The sequence below is a fragment of the Drosophila sulfurigaster genome, chromosome X, assembly GCF_023558435.1.
Source record: "Drosophila sulfurigaster albostrigata strain 15112-1811.04 chromosome X, ASM2355843v2, whole genome shotgun sequence".
NCBI lineage: Eukaryota > Metazoa > Arthropoda > Insecta > Diptera > Drosophilidae > Drosophila > Drosophila sulfurigaster.
This window is the reverse complement of record NC_084885.1, coordinates 27742642-27760722: the sequence shown is the minus strand read 5'-3', so window position 1 is coordinate 27760722 and position 18081 is coordinate 27742642. Positions and strand designations below refer to the sequence as shown.

General features: G+C 42.1%; 1 protein-coding gene across 7 annotated transcripts in view; it reads left to right on the top strand.

Annotated features, from left to right (window-relative positions):
* Window positions 1–17461, top strand: part of LOC133849395 (teneurin-a) — a 348228-nt gene extending 330767 nt beyond the window's left edge. For all 7 annotated transcript variants that reach the window (XM_062285443.1, XM_062285444.1, XM_062285445.1 and 4 more), the window contains 2 exons: window positions 1949–2529; window positions 9509–17461. In XM_062285443.1, the coding sequence (XP_062141427.1) occupies window positions 1949–2529; window positions 9509–13419 (4492 nt within the window). In that variant the 3' untranslated portion in view covers window positions 13420–17461. The remainder of the gene's footprint in view (window positions 1–1948; window positions 2530–9508) is intronic.
* The last annotated feature ends 620 nt before the right edge of the window (window positions 17462–18081 follow it).

The window sequence follows — 18081 nt, the reverse complement described above, 5'->3', positions numbered from 1 at the left end:
TAAATGTTTAGAGAGAAAAGAGTAGCAAACAAATACGAATTAGTGACAACAAACATTGAGTCGAACAAATTAATAATACAGAAAACTTTAGCCATTTAAAATGTCAATAAAACAGTGTTGCAAAGTGTTCGAAAATAAGAAATAATGAGTCACAAAATTCTAATGAGTAATAACCAAATCAATAAACATTGAATAGAATCAAATAATAATACAGAAAACATTCTCTCAAGCAAGCAGTGTTGTAAAGTGTCAGAAAATGTTGCAGGAAGTGTTGGTCAATTCAATTTTCGATTTCAAGTGTGCTTAGAAAACAAAACGCAGTTAAAGAGAAAGTCAAGGTGAACCTCACATACAATTGTGTCAACAGCGATCACAAAAACACGCTCTCTCTCTCTCTCTCTAGTTCATTCGCTATCTCCCTCTAAAGTTAGCTGCTTCTCTGTGGCTCAGTTGCATTATGTGTGTGTGTGTGGCACAAAAATGTTGCCAACTAATGCAATTAATTTAGGTTCGCAGCTTTTGTGAAACTGCCCCAAGCGGGCGATACACAGTGACGGAGAGAAAAGGAGTTAGGCAGATAGGCGGGAAGAACAGAGAGGAAGAGGAAGGGAGAGAGAGAGAAAGGTGCTCCACACACTCGCACTCGCACTCTCACTCTCACATTTGTTGTGCAACTTTATGCAGTGGCTGTTTATTTAATCTAATAGAATTTGATGGACTAAACTGAAGAGTTGCCTCAAACTGAGGGGAGCTGAGCATGAGAAAGACGCAGGTGGCTACCAAACTATGTGAAGCGTTGTCCTTGTCAGTTCGCTTTCTCCCCCTTGTTTTTTTCCATCCTCTTGGATGGGGGCGTGGCAGACGTGGCAAAGTAATTAGCAGACACCGCAAAACGGCGCGCCAACGACAGAAACTATAAATCAACCTTTTTATAGAGGAGCAGTCCAAGGGGTTAAAGGGTTCGGTTCAGTTCAGTTCAGTTCAGTTGTTAAGGGAGAGTGGAGCTTGTATGGAGCAGAGGGAAAGGGAAGCGGGCGTTGGCTGCAGGGGCGTGTCCGTGGGCGATAAGCAAGCGAAGCGAAACTCGACGTCGTTTCTCTGCACTTTACTTTACTTTTGCGCTTGTTTATCGAACAAACAATGTCATCATAAATACGCGGCCCACAAAACAGGGTTGCCACAGCGCCCTCTCAAAACACAAAAAAAAACAGTCTTCTGTTTGTTGTCCTTAGACTTTATGCGCTGTATGAGAGTTTCCTAATTTGATAGCAATTCAAAACAAAAACGTCGACCACACTTTAAAATCCGTATACTTAAATTTGTAGTCATTTGGCTTTCTGTCTGTCCATCGGAATTTATAGCTACAACTCAACAATTTAGTAAATTTGGTGGCTAAAGTTTTATACTTAATAGATGCTTTAAACTATGGCAAAATGAAAAGTGTCTCTAAACTTGTAGTCTATAATTTTGGCACAACAAAATGACGAATTATTATCAATTATTTTATAGTTTTGATTTCTGTTTTCTATTTATCTTATTCAGCAAATATTTGCATAGAAATTTGCATTTGTGACATATAAATTATGAAATAAAAAATATGAAATATTTGTGTACCCATAAAAGTGCATTGCAAGTATCTCATAGTCGAGCACGCTCAACGGCTGCAGTTGTCTGCCTTTGTCTCTCACACTTCCTGCTGCTGCAGTTGTAGGAGTGCAAACAGGGCGTGGTTAGTGACATGTGCCACAGATAGCGACACACAACTCTACCCAAAGTGGGCGGCAGACAAATGTGAGGGAATGAGGGGGGATTTGATGCAGTGCTGTGGTGCTGTGGTCTGCTGCGTTTGCAGCCGCGGCTAACGCTCTAAGCATTTCCTGTTGCATTACTAACGCTCTCAATCCTTCTAACGCTCTTCTACTTCTTCTTTCATTTCATTCACACACAGCACCCAAACCTGCGACTGTGCAATTGGAAATGGCAGCAACGGTTCGTCGGCGAACGGTTTGACGGTGGGCAATGGTGGTGCTTATTCAACGACCGTGAATCCGACACGCAATAATGGCGGCACGACGCCAACGACACCAGCTGGCGGAAACGGAAATAATGCTGGCAGTGGCAACGGCAATGGCAATGGCAACTCTGCTGGCAACTCAGCCAATGGCAATGGCATCAACATCGGCATCATCAGCAGCACCGGCGCTTGTGTCTGCGCCGGCGGCGTCAATGCTGCAACGGCTGGCGGCTCCGGTATCGGCTCCTCCTCCTCCTCCTCGGGCTCAAGTGCCGGCCAAACTTTGGCGGGCATTGTGGCCGGCGGCAGTTTAATGTCAACGGGACCCACGACAACGACTACGGTGCTGTTGGGCGCCAAGACAACAGCTGCGAATCTCAACGGCAACGGCGCCACCCTCAACGACGATGGCACTCTCAGCAATGCCGAGACTCTGCTCTCTTCGAATGCCCGCTTCCAGGCCATCTCCGCGATTGCCGTTGCCCAGGACGGCGTCATCAATGTGGCCGATCAAGGTGAGTACTAAATAGTATACTAAGCGTCCTTTCCTCGAAAAAGGAGAACTTTGTTTAGTTGTTAACATTAAAAAGAAGTAAACCGAATTTGAGCATTAGTGAAACAAACTGATTAACACAAACAAAAGTTGCGAATAGTTGAGATATATTTTCAAGATATAACAAATAGAATTCCTTTTTGATTTGTCTGGAATATCACAATAGAAAGCAACTTCATTCATTATTACAAAATATGATAATTATGAAATAACAAATATATTTTCAAATTTTAACAGATTTGCTTTTTTTATCAATTGGTTTTAAAATTCAAAATTTGCGCCCAACTATGAAAAATATTGTGTAGCATACTTTGAGGAGTATTTTCCAATTTTAACGAATTTGCGTTTTGTCAGTTGGCTTCAAAAATTAATTTTTAAAATTCATCAAAATTTTATTGCATACTTTGAGGGTTTGAAATTTGTTAAGGCTAAAAATCCGAAAATCTCCTTTATCTCAGCCATTTGAAGGACGATCGGTATATCCTTTGCAACAACAATAGTTTAAATCAATACAAATCGGTAAAAACTACGATAGTCCTTACAGGACTCGAGATTTTTGTGTACAGAAATAACACTATAACTCGCGAATGTCCTTGCGTATCCTGACAAGCGATATGTCAAACTATGCACATTGATCAGGCCTTTCTCTTGGCCAAAGGACATTCCAATCGTCCCTGTGGTTGATAAGTTTTCCATACTGAAAAATTTCAAATGTTGTATCCTTAGATAATCACACAATTTTTCGATGCCAATCGGTAGAGTTCGTCCTTGTGATCATAGCAATATATGTCCTTTGAAAATCCGGCAGGACATGGCCGAGATATAGCCTGTTTTCGAAAAAAGGTCCTCATTGCATCCTCAAAGTATGCTATAAAAAATTATATTTTGTTTAGCGCCAACTTCAAATTTGGAGAGCAACAATTTAACACTTTGTGTAGCATACTCTGAGGGGACACCAAGTGTTGATCGTAGTTTCGAGATCGTTCGTTAGATGGCGCCACTTTTCGGTTGTCTACTTGCTGCTGATTTATGTTCGCCTGGTATTTCAACTACTGATTTGAGAGCCCTTCACGTCGCTCACAAAAAATTGAAATAGTAGTTTTGAGATCATTTAATAGATGGCGCCACTTGTCGACTTTTTGGTTATCTACTTGCTGCTGATTTATGTTCGCCTGGTATTTCACCTGCTGGTTTGAGACTTTTTAGCCGTTCACGTCGCTCACAAAAAATGGATATTGTAGTTTCGAGATCGTTCGATAGATGGCGCCACTCGTTGACTTTTTGCTTATCTACTTGCTGCGCACTTATGTTCGCCTGGTATTTCAACTACTGATTTGAGACTTTTTAGCTGTTCAGTCGCATTTAATTGTAATATCGCGACCGTTCGATAGATGGCGCCACTTATTGAGTATTTCTAATTGCTCCTCACTTATTTTAGCCTGGTAATTTAATTAAAAAAAAGTATCACAAAGTATTCTTCAACTGGATAACTTTTATTTTCAAAAGTATTACAATTAATAATTTACAAAAAGGAAAGCAGGCTATTATTTGATTCATTGAAAGCTGCTGGGATGAAGCGAATGCCATCTTATTGAAGTCCTTGCATCTTTCGCAGGTCAGAGAGCGTGAAAAGACAAAGCTGTAGGAGAAAAAAGAAAAATAATTTGATGAAATTAAAAATGTGAAGCATTTCAATGTTGCTGCCGATGTTTATGGCGATTATAAAGCTGGGTATCAATGCGATGTTCACTGTCAATGACAAAGTTCTTATAGGTTCAAACTGCTTCGCTTCTCTTCATCTTCTCCCCCACCTTACTAATTTGCTCGGTTGCTTCAACTATTAATGAGCTTTTTGTCATTGCCCTAATTCGTAGCGCCGTTGCCGGTCAATCTTTTCCCTCGCTCTCACACTCGTGTCTCCCTTGCGCTTCTCACTCGCTCTCTCTCTTTCTATCGTTTGGTCCGTTTTGCTTTGTCTTCTTGTTTCGCTTGCAATTAACGCAACAATTTTTCATACACACGCATGTGTATTGGCACTTAAGCTGTAAGCTTTTAATGGAGCTTATTTACGGTTTACTCCTTCGCCTCTAAAAACCCCCAGTCGCAGTCGCAGTCTTGTCGTATGTCTTGTCTGCACTGCCAGACACACACACACACACACATATTTGCGCTTGATTAATGCAAGCTCATAGAGCACAGAGTGGCCACAAAGGCACAAGCAGAGACAACACCAAGCAGTCGGGGGAAAGGGAATGCTGGGTGAAGAGGAGAGGAGAGGTAAGCTGAGCTGAGGTGAGGCGAGAGGTCAGCGCTATAGCCGGGCATTACTTTCGCCAATTCGCGTCGAGTTGGTAATAAGATTGATTTTCACTTTTTCGCTTTTGTCGAGTCTCTCTCTCCCTCTACCTATCTTTCCGCGCTCTTCTACATCTCAGGACTTTCTCCCCAGACACACACACACACACACTCTTTAGCCCGGCAATCACTCACACGTGGCTCGTTGTCCGGGGGAGTTTAGGGTGTCAAGCAGGTGCTGGCAGCGATGGAGGAGGGGGACCGGGACGGGGTGCTAGCGTAGCAGGACTAAAACTTGATTAATTATAGCCATTGATTTGCTTTCCACGGCTTCGGCTTCGGCTGCCGCCGCCACTTCATTGACGTTGTCCGTTTGTCCCGTCGTCCTGCCTTTCATTAATTTGTGTTGCGCGTTGCCAGGCGGCGTCTACTAACTCCCTCCCCTTCCTTCTCCCACCAATTCCCTTCTCATCCCCCTCCTCAACGACAGCGTGCAACATCGTTAGCGTCGCCTGCCTCGTCGTCTGGGCCATTGTCGAAATTTATTAATTACATTTTTGGTCTTATCAAATTACGTTTTGCTAATGCACTCAAATTTATACCTTGATTCCACCTCATGCTGTCTATCTCCCTCTCTTTCTCTGCCCCTCTCTCTCTCTCTTCTATGCTCTTGTTTTTTGAGCTTTTGCTTTTGGTTCTTTGGCTCGCGTTTCTTGCAGTTGTCGTAGAACTTTTGGCTGCGTTATTTATTGGCGGCCATTTTGATTTCTCGTTTTTTTCTACTGCTTTCGGCGCCTGTTACCTGGCTGTGTGTGTGTGTGTGTGTGTGTGTGTGTATACGTGTATGTGTGTTGCTAACGTCCTAATTTGTCGATGTTCGAATTGTGACGGAAATTGGTTTCGCTTTTTATTCCAGCCCAAGCTGCCGGTGCTTTCTCTCCCCCCACTCTCTCTCTCTTTCGGTCCCTCTGCTACTTCCATTGCTGTCTCCCTCTCCCTCCCTCACTCTGCTTTCCCTCTCTCACTCCCTCGCCTGAACCTTCAGCCATAATGGCCAATTACAAGCGGCAACAACAACCACAGGCTGCGACAACTGTTTTTAGCTTTTTGCGGCGGCTGCAATTGTTCTTGTCCCACTTCTTCGGTTCGGTTATTGTTGTTGTTGTGGCTATTGTCGTCATTATTATTATTATTATTATTATTATTGTCGTTTTGTGTTTTGCAATATGTCGCAACATTCTGCATCCGCTTTTGCTTTTCAACCAATTTTTGCTTTTTTACTCGTTTCCCCTTCTTTTTTCCCCCAAATCAAGGCAAAGAAAATGCCATCTAAATTTGCCAAAAGGAAATGTAGCATTTTCCCCAATTGCACACCAGTGTGTGCGTGTGTGTGTGTGTGTGTGTGTATTGCCTCTTGCCAATTTGTTTGCAGTTGTTGCCTTTGGCTTGTGTCAAATTTTCTATCAGTTTGCCAAGCGACGCAGCGGAAACAAGTTTCTGTCTCCTCTTTCCCATTCCGTATCCCGATCCTCCTCAATCTCTGTCACCTTTTTGGTAAACATTTAGTTGTGCTCCTTTTGCATGCACTGCAAAAAAAGTGTGCTCAACTTTGTTCGACATAATTGACAAATAAAATAAGAGAGAGATATTTATGCCACTTTTATTGTCTAGAGAAGGAGTTGTAGATAAATCTGAAGAGAGAGCGAGAGCTATGTGAATGGGACTATTGTCGACACTTTAGTGTGCTACAACTACAGCAAATGAGGCTTAAGGCTTAAAATCAGCGAAGCGTAGCTGAAACGACCGACAAGCAAACCGATATAGACCGATAGACCCACAAAAACCGAACCGAACGAACACTCAACGTCAACGTCGAAAAATAGCGATACAATGTGAGCGTATGGGCGTGTGCCATAAAAACACGACTAGAGGGGGTAGGGGGTAGAAAAAAGGGGGGCAAAAGGCGACACAATGGCAACAACCCCTTTCAGAGGAAGAGAGACAGAGGATGAGAGTGAGAGAGCGAGCGAGCGTAGCGTGGAGCACAAACAAGTTGTTCACTTTATGGGGTCATTACCATTACATTACATTACATTATACCACACTGCGACGGCAAAGAGTGAGAGAGAGAGAGAGCTAGAGAAAGGGAGAGAGAGGTGAAGGGGGCACGCCCTCGCCAACCTTTGGCATTGCATTGAAATTCGCTCAATTGTTGGCGCTGTGCCAATGTCCTGCTTCCAAAAAAAAAGCGAAAAAAAACACAGAAACAGAAACAACCAAACAAAAATGAAAAAAAAAGCAACGCAAGAAAACTCGCTTCAAAATGCGACCCCCCATAATGGCAGTGTGTCTCTCCCTTTCCTCCTCCCCCTTCCCCTGAGCATGCCCAACCCACTCTCTTGGTATTTTTCGCGCTGTGTTTCTGGGTAAATGAACTGTAACGCAATCAAATCAACACTGGCAGGCAGCAACCACAGCAGCAGCAGCAGCAACAGCAAACAATGTATTTAATATTTTATTGTAATATGTGTGTGTGTGTGTGTGAGTGTGTGAGTGTGTCTGTGGCACACTAATACGCATAATGATTCAAATTGTAAATTGTGAATGAGTGCATGAATGAACGCTCGTAATTGCAACTGTGATTGAAGCAACAGCAACCAGCAACCAGCAACCAACTGTGAGATGAACGCGTCGCGTGTGTTCTTTTGAGCTACAATTTGAATTTTGAATTTGCGCAAATTAAGTTGCTGGCAACTTCGAGTTTCACATAACATAATATGAATGCTGACTATGCTAAAAATTGCGCATTCTCTATCTCTTTTTGTGTTTCATATTCTTTCTTAGCAGAAATCTAGCTTGGAAATTTTGTATTTCATATCTAATGGATTCATAGATAAATGAGTTTCATTTGTTCTCTTCATATTTGCAACTCATATTGTTTCACGTTAAATGCATTATTCTTGGATACATCATAGTATGGCAAAGCTAGCGATGTTGTAACATTAACATAACTATAACATATGTACAATTAGGTACTGTTAAATCTTAATGTAATACGATGCTAAACAAAGTATCGAACAGTCTATGTTAAATGAGAGAGAGAGAATCCTTACACATAGTGAAGAAACGAATCATGAACCTATCTATGCAGAAAACTATTGCTTTAATGGCTAATTGAGCTATCTCCCTGCGTCTTAAATATACATTTTTAATATTTATAATAGTGCGAAGAGACATGAGCTGCAGCTCTAACAACTTAGGTAAAACGGCAAGGCTGATGTGTGCTTCAATAAACATCAACTTAAGCAAGTACATCTTACAGCTTTTAATGAAAGACTGCAGACATATGCTCGGAATTTCAACTAGTTATTGTTTGTAGTAAAGCTGGACATTACGAATAGGAAATGTACCAAAGTTCGGAGTTAAGCCAACACTGGAGCAGCGTTATCTTTTCTTAAATCGCTGTATCTAAACGATCTTCGTGACTTTTACCAACTAGCAAGTTCTCCGGGTTTTTCGGGTTGGCTTCTGAAACGAAGTCCAACTTATCCTGGTACGGCTACGGATCACCTTGGATCTCTATGCTCCGTCCCTTGGGCTCATGAAATTCAACACCTGTATATCTAGTTTGTTTAATAAGTATGAGAATTCAACTGGCAAATGTTTCTCTCTGAATTTGCGTGTCACTAAAGCAGCCTCATGATGATAGCAAGCAAGTTGTACACTTTCAATCTAACTGCCACCCATTTCTTCACCTTCTCTCCACTCTTCTCCTTTGTCTGACTGCTGTTCGCTGCTTGTCTGACAGTCTGTCTGAATGTCTGAGTATCTGTCATCTGTTGTCGTCGTCGTCGGTGTTTGCCATGCAAAGCTGGCAAGCAAGCAAATTTATGCAAATCCAAAGCGATTTTCCAACACTAACTAAAATGAAACGTAACGGCAACAGCAACAACAACAAAAGCAACGAGAATAATGGACAACATCTAGCAAATTGCACAAAAATACTTAAGACACACTCGCACAACCCAACTACAGTTCTCTTGTTGTTGCAGTGATTTTAAAACTTGAAACGTTTTATGAGCAGCAGTGAAGGAAAAGTGCAAATTTGGCACAAGGCGGAGGCGAAGGGGGAGACGGGGAAGAAGTGTGATTGTAAAAACAAAAGCAGCCAAGAGAGAAGACGCTGGCGTTTGGCTTAAGCAAATGCAACCCGACAAACAGAGCGCAAAGAGGAAGGAAGATGTAACGAGATAGGTGGAAGAGGAAGGGAAGCGGCTTTCGAGAGCTGGACAAACCAATTTAATGACCGTTTTGTAGATATTTGCACAAAGTAAATACCCTGTAGTCATCAAACAAAGCCAATGGGGTGTATTCAAGAAAGAAGCATATACAAATAAATGCCAAGTTTAGTAGTCACACCACAAAGCTATCAAAACTGACGAAATGAACACATAAATTAAGTATACGCCTAGTTAAACATGCTCAACAACCAAAAAAGAGTCGAAGGACTTTAAGTTAGTTTCTCAATCGAAGTGTGTTCAATGCTGTAAGGAAAGTCAATCCTTTTCTGCTATTAAATTACTTAATTTGTTGAATTTTAGTTTAGTTTCCCCTAAGCTAACTCCATACTTCCTCTTCTCTTTCAGGTTCTTTGCATGTGCTCGCCTTGGAACACTATTTGCCGTCGCATGATGAGAACGGTGAATTCCACATACCATTCCCACCGTCCAGTGAAATCTATGTGTTCAATCGCTACGGTCAGCATGTGGCTACCAAGGATCTGACCTCGGGCAAGACTCGTTACTCGTTCCTCTACTCGAAGAACACGAGCTTCGGTCGTCTGTCCACTGTGACCGATGCATCGGGCAATAAGATACAATTCCTGCGCGACTACAGCAATGTGGTGAGCTCGATTGAGAACACACAGGATCACAAGTCGGAGATACAGATCAATGGCATTGGCATCATGACCAAACTGAGCGAGAAGGGACGTCAGGAGATCGAATTGGACTACGACAGCAACACGGGACTCTTGAATTCCCGGTCGTCGGGTGGCGAGACCTACATCTATCAGTACGATGAGTTTGGACGTGTTACTGGCATGATTTTGCCCAGCGGTGAAATTGTGCGTATCACCTCACAGCTGGCCGATAACAAGGGACTCACCGTGTATGTGCACGCCTCCGTCGAGTCGCTCTTCTCACGCGAACGCTCCACGGGTCCCAACTCCGGATCCGGTGATGCCAACGAGCTGCTCGTTCTCGGTGGCGTTCGCTCGACGTTCCTGAAGCGTGGACGCGCTCATGCCGATGCCGAACTCAAGGCTAACAATACGCTGGTCATTCACGGTGCCAATGGCGTTGTGGTTGAGGCTTCCGCGGTGGCCCGGCATCCGTTGCTGGAGGCTGCGCTGCCCGTGGAGGCTGAAATGTTGGCCATGTGGTCGCATCAGAGTGTCACGATGGGCGATGGCCTTACGAACTCCATGTATTCCGTGTACAATTTGATCGGGGATGTGCGCAATCCACAGCAGACATTGAATCGCGAGATCTGGGTGAATCAATCCCGGGTGATTGGCGTCGAATTCGATCAGTTCACCAATCGCGAGACCTTCTACGATGCCCAACGCACACCGATACTGATTGTCGCATACGATCAATCGGGTCTGCCCAAATCGTATTATCCGGCCAACGGTTATCCCGTCAACATCACGTACGATCGCTTCAATCGCGTCGAGGGCTGGGCCTGGGGACCCGCTGAGCTCAAGTACAGCTACGATCGTCACGGTCTGCTATCGGAGATCACATCGCAGCAGGACGGCATCATTTCGTTTGTGTACAACGATTGGAATCTGGTGTCGGAAATCGGTTTGGCCAGTCAGCGCAAGTTTGTGCTGCAGTACGACGATGCGGGCGGCTTGCGACACGTCGTCCTGCCCTCGGGCACACGGCACAGCTTCAGCATGCAGACCTCCATCGGCTTCATACGTTGCACGTACACGCCACCGGGCAGCACTCGGGCTTATCTCCAGCACTACAGTCACGCCGGGGCGTTGTTGCAAACGATTCTACCCGGGGATGGGGCGCGCATTGTGTATCGCTATAATGCGGCCGGCCAACTGACCGAGGTGGTGCATGGCGACGGACGCAGCGAGTTCCAGTACAACGATGCCACCGGCATGCCGAGCACGGTGTCGCATGCGGAACGGGAACTTGAGTACCGATGGGACTTTGAGTATGCCGCCGGATTGTTGACGGAGGAGCGCATCGATTATGTGGCCAAGACCGGACTGAGCAATGCGAAGTTCAGCTACGAGTACGACAGTCAATTGCGTGTGATTGCACTCCAGGGACGCATCGGTGGCCAGAGTTTGCCCAGCCAGGCGTACGCTTACGATCGTCGCACCGGTCAGCCAAGTCTGATCGGACAGTTCAAGTTCACGCGTCCGGCCCTGAATCAGACGCAACTCCACGATGGCACCGCTGGCTTCACGCGCACCGTCGACGGTCGCTTCCAGACGCAACGCATGGCCCTGACCATCCATCGACTGGAGGTGTTCCGCATGGAGTTCAGCTATGGGGTGCATGGTCGCATCTCGCAGACGCGCACTTACACCCGCAACATGGCTGTGAATAGTTACACGAACGTGAAGAACTACACGTGGGACTGTGATGGGCAGCTGGTGGGCGTGGAGGCACAGGAACCGTGGGGATTCCGGTACGATGACAACGGCAATCTGTTGTCGCTGACGTATCGGGGCAACACCATACCGATGGAGTACAATGCCCAGGATCGCATTGTCAAGTTCGGTGAGGGTCAGTACAAGTACGATGCTCGCGGTTTGGTGGCGCAGAATGCACGCGAGGAACGCTTCCACTACAACACGCAGGGTTTGTTGGTGCGCGCCTCGAAACGGGGACGATTTGATGTGCGCTACTATTACGATCATCTGAAGCGTTTGACCACGCGTAAGGACAACTTTGGCAATGTCACGCAATTCTTCTACACGAACCAACAGCGACCGTACGAAGTCTCGCAGATTTATTCACCGCGCGATGGTAAACTCATGTCCCTGACGTACGACGATGTCGGTCATCTGATCTACGCCCAGGTGTATCGGCACAAGTATTATGTGGCCACAGATCAGAGCGGCACACCGTTGATGCTGTTCAATCAGTACGGCGAGGGCATCAGGGAGATAATGCGTTCGCCGTTCGGTCACATTGTCTACGACTCGAATCCGTATCTGTATCTGCCCATCGATTTCTGTGGCGGCATTCTCGATCAGGTCACCACGCTCGTGCACATGGGCGACGGACGTGTCTATGATCCCCTGATTGGTCAATGGATGTCGCCCGATTGGCAGCGTGTTGCCGAGCGCATCATAACGCCGACGCGTCTGCATTTGTATCGCTTCAATGGCAACGATCCGATCAATGTGGGTCAGGAGCGTCATTATCCCGCCGATTTTGCCAGCTGGATGCGAACCCTCGGCTACAATGTGGGCAACATGATGCCCCAACTGTCGAAGGACTTGTGGCAACCGCCAGCACTCTGGGGACGTCCGCCCACCAATCCGATAGCGTTGAACATGCGGCGACCCTTTGACAACATCCCGACGATGGCGGTGGAAAGCGGCTTCCTTGCGCACCTCAATGTACGTCGCATGTCCGACTTTGAGCAGCTCTCGGCACCGCCTCGTTCCGCACTCAAATGCGATGTAATGGATCCCTCGCCGCGCAGCATTGGCTCCGATACCGAACCGCCTTTCGGCAAGGGAATTGTTGTCTCACGCACTGCTGATGGTCAGGCCATTGTGTCGAGTGTCCCCGCAGCGAATGCCATCTATCGGGATGTCTACACGAGTGTGTTCAATCGCTCGAAGTTGCTGCCGTTCACTTTCGTGGTGCACAATGCGCAACAGGATTCGTTCTTCTTCGTCAAGGAGGATGCGTGGCGCGCCAGCGAGGATCGACAGCAACTGAAGCGACTCCAGGGTCAGGTCAACACCACGTTCCATGAGATCACACGCGAGGCAACGCCCGGCGGTGGTTCGGGCTCACAAAGCGGAGCAGCTGGCGGTGCAAACGCTGCTGGCGCCTCGACTGGCAACTATCTGGATGTGAAGATCCATGGAGCGCATGCCATCATCAATTTGCGCTACGGCACCACGGTGGCCAAGGAGCAGCAGCGTCTGATGCATCACGCCAAGTTGACGGCGGTGCGCAAGGCCTGGCACAGGGAGAAGGAGGCGTTGCGCAGCGGTCTGACGACAGCGCTCGAATGGACCCAGCAGGAGTCCGATGAGATTGTGAAGCAGAGCTATGCCAATAACTATGAGGGTGAGTACATACACGATGTCGCCCTGTATCCGGAACTCGCCGAGGATCCCTACAACATCAAGTTCGTGAAGAAGAAGGGCGCCACCGGGGGTGCGGCGGGTGTGCCAAATGGTCAGCAGAGGCGACGACGACGCAGCCTCACATCGGCCTGGTCGACTGGCTCGGATCACGGTGACTCGACAGGGGATGCGGATACCGAGTCCGTTGCGTGTTAGTCGCATCCTCCCCCATCACTGTCACCACTTCCCTCTACCCACTAAACATATGCATATACTATATATATAAATTACAAAGAAAACATATTTATAAAAAAAAAAGAGAACAAAAGAAAACTATCAATAATTACCGAGTATTATTAGCCCCCGAAAAGCGGAAGGGCGCAAACGAGAACGAAGATGAAGATGAAGAAGAGGAAAAACTGTACTAAAAATAACTAAACAATAGGATCTAAAAACTCAAACACACACAGACACACACACACCGTAAATGTTAATCGAATTCATTTATAAGTCAAGCTAAAGAATGTTTTTTTTTTTTTTAATCGTTAGTAACTAGATGCGACAGAGCAAATGCATATATATATATATATATAATGAATGATGATATATACACTATATACATAATATATATATACAATATAAAACAATAATATTATTGTAATAGTTTATAGACGGACGGACAGTTCATGCACAGGCGTGTCTATAGATTGAGTATGTGTGTAGCCGATAAATATGTCTAGATGTCTAGAAATGTAATAAAAATGTGTGTCAAGATATTCCGTATCAATGTCTACTAATAAACACATAACAAGCGAACGAAAGGGAAGGTAAATGAAGTTAGATCTATGAGAGGTAAGGCAACTATTTTTTTTTTTTCGTTGATTGATTGATTGATCGTGGTACTCGAGCTTTTTGAGACTGGCATAGTTTTAAACAAATCACACACACACACTCACACTCACACTCATACAAAACATACCAAGCTAAGCGAGATGGATGAGGAATATATATATATATGCATATATACTCGATATAGACACGCTTGAGCATGACGTATAACTATGATAACTGTATATATAACGGATATGAGATGGGATGCAACAAATAATGAAGCATAGTTTTAGGGGCCCGTCGTAGCTGTAGCTAATTATGCCAAGTTTAGACCAAAACGAGCAGAACGAGAGAGAGAGAGAGAAAGCTTAATACACACACACACACACTGACAGACAGACAGACATGCTCATGCTATATAGCCAACTTTCTATATATGAAATGAAAAGCGAAAAAAAAACAAACACACACATATTACTATTATAAACTAATAGAGAAAACGCAAAACCACAATGGAAACAAAAAAAAAAAAACAAAGTAAAAACTAATTAAATATGCGCCATAAATGTAACTGTAACTGTAACTGTAAACCATAAAAGCATGGCTAAAATATTTAAACAAATTAATAGGCCACACATTACCGTCGAGGCAATTACGCTGCAATTTCGCAAGCTGCAATATTGCAGCGAAATTATCAGGCGAAAACATAAAGAACAAACCACAATAGCGAAACGAAACGAAACACAAAACAACAAAACAAAACAAGAACAAAAGGCATAATTATGCAACATCAATTTTTAGCTCTTAAATATAAAAAATAATTGCATTTTTTTGTACGTAACTTTTAACTTAATTAATTTATTGCTTTCAAAATGGGAGGGAAACAAACAAAAAGAAAAAACAAAAACAATTGCAACATATATATTATATTTAAAATAGTGTACGTAAAGAGCTTTTCTTTTTTTTTTTTTATTAGATAGCTTGTAAGCGAATTATTATTATGAATTAATGATTAAATTAAAGCCTAATTCTATTATTAAAATTGTAAAATGTTTTGTTATTATTTGTAAGATTCTTTGCGCTTTCTTTGACAAACAAAAGAACAAGAAAAACGCAAATCTCATTACACAAATAAATAAAATAAAACAAGCAAACGAAAAAAAAGAAAAACAAAAACAAAAATTGTGAAATCAATAAATGAAATTACTATTACACGAAGAAGAAGAAGAATAACAACAATTGACAGTATTACAAGACGTTGGATGAGGAAGAAGTACAGCAAAATTCACTCAACGACGAATGATTCGTTTCCGATTCAAATAAAAACAAAAACACTCACACTCACATGCAGCTGATTCATTTTCCGTCCAATTGCATGCTCACACACACATACACACACACACTAACACAGAGACATTCACTTAAGTTTTGATTAGTTTTTCTGCTTTGCAATTGTTTGAATTCAAAAATTATAATTTAATAAATTGGTGCTTATCGAATTTATTGCAAAAAAGAAAACTATTTAAGCTTAGAATAATAACAACATTTTCTTCCTTCTTTTTGTCCTGTCGAGAGGGGTCGAAGGATTTGTTTTTTTTCTAGCGCCTAAGTGAGATGATATAATACGATATGCTAACGATAATATATACATAAATATATATATATATATAAATGATATCTATAGAGAGATTTGGCCTACAAATTGCTGAATTAGTTGCAACAAAAAAAAGGAAAACAAAAAATGAAATTTTTTAGATGAAATGTGGCCAAAAGACGAAAAGAAAGAAGAGAGAAAGGCAAGTGCAAGGCAATTGGCGTAGATACTAACGATAATGATAGCGATTACGATAACGATAACGATAAACGATAGCGATAAACGATAACTCTGTGTTTTCTTTTCTAAGTTTGTTCTGTTTTTAGTCTGTAATGAACATAGAACTTGGCAAACACCGCACCCGACCTAAGCAACTGCTAGTTATGTAGCTAAGTATGTACTATATACATACTCTCTCTATATAGTACGATATGTGTATGTATGTACTTACCCGCGTATGTCGAGGGGCGTGGTCATGGGTCGCATTGCATACATAAGCGTTATATCAAAAGCTTTCCGCTTTCTATGTTGGCAAGAAACAACAAAATACACCTAAAATGAGAATGAGAATACCGCAGAGGAGTAAAAATACCATATAAATATACTAGTTTGTAGTCTAACAAAAAAAATATGGCTGACTTGGCTTTGCTTGGCAAGTGGACAGCCCCACTGTTAGATTTTTGTGTAAATACTTCTTAAGGGCTACTGAACGGTAAACTAGTGTTGTATAACGCAAACATACTTATATAGCACACACACACACACACATACCACATAAATGTGTAACGACATGTTTTTTTTTGTGTGGCTTTTCTCGTCGCTCGCGCCTAAAAATACTTAAATGTAATATATAAACATAATAAGAAACCAAATAGAGCTACATAATAAATACAATAACATAATGATATGCAACCAATTGGTATTTAAATGGTATATTCTTAGTATTTATACAAATATATATAATTAAAAATATATATAAATGTGTGTGTAATGTTTTTTTTATATATACATTTAGTTACGCGATTTTCACGGTTTTCTTTTGTTAATTGGCAAAACAATGACAAACAATTTGACAAACAAAAAAAGGAAAACAAAAATCACAAAAAAACAAAAAGAAAAACACAAATAAAGAGCAGGAGTCAGTTACCTATTAGAATTTGGCAAGCATTAAAAAGAAAAATATGAAAAACAAAAAATCAATTGCTTCAAAAGCAACAAAATACTAATAAATGATACTGCAAAAAGAAAACGTAAAAATGAAACTCACGTAAGAAGCCAAAAATGCAAATGAAAAAATGAAACAAAATGCAGAACAACAAATTGCGCACGAGGAGGAAAAAAAGGGAAAATAAAGAATACTTTAGAGCAAAAGCATCCGACGATGAAATGGCTTAAAGAGAAGACGATGCAAAAGGCAAAAAATAAGTATGTATATGTATATAAAATGGTATTTTAGTATATTTATGTTAGATGCGCCGTCAAATAAGGAAGAAACAAAATAAATGGCAAAGTCAAGATGAAAACCAGAAGAAAAAACAAAACAAAAAAATACTTAGCAAATAAAGAAACAGGGAAACAATTGAGATAAATTAACATTTAAACAATTAAACTCTATACACACACACACACATGTACACTCACACAGACATTTGCAGATAGACAGAGACAGATAGCTATTCTTACAGCGACAAACAACAGAAGATGAAAGAAACCCACAAACATACTCACACACACATCTACACACACACAAAACGATGGAAAAGAAAACAAAATTTAGCAACAACAAGAATTTATGAGATATAATAAATAACACTAAATAAAATACCAAATAAAGTAACGTAAAAAATAAAACAAAAGCCAGACAAAAGCGACACAACCAGTTATTATTATTGCAAAATAAGAAAAAAGGAAAAAAAATACACAAAACAATGGCGAAGAGGAAAGCAGAACAAATTATATTTATTAGACAAACGAAAAAAAAACAAGAAACCACACAACAAAAGAAACAAAATAATAATAAAACAAAAAACTTAAAGTTTGTAGTATATCAACTATGTATTTCACAACAAAAAATAGTAAATAAACATAAAAAGAAAAGCAAAAACAAAACAAAACAAAAAAAAAAATACTGTAGGACAAATTCTACTAAAAGTAATGATAAAACGAAAAAAAAAAACCAAAATGATTTTTTTTTGTAACCTAGAAAAATAATGAAATAATAAAGAAGAAAAAAAAAAACACCCTCGTAAGCCCGATAAAAGCGAGAGAGAAGTAAACGTAAAAAGAAAAAAGAAAATACTGGACAGAAAGTACTGCCAAATGTGTGTTTCGGACATTGGCAGATCGCTGGATCGTAAAACCTAAGCATATATGTATATCAATATATATGTATGTATATGTATTCGATCGACAACAAAATGAACAATTATATATGGCATTATATTACCAGCAAG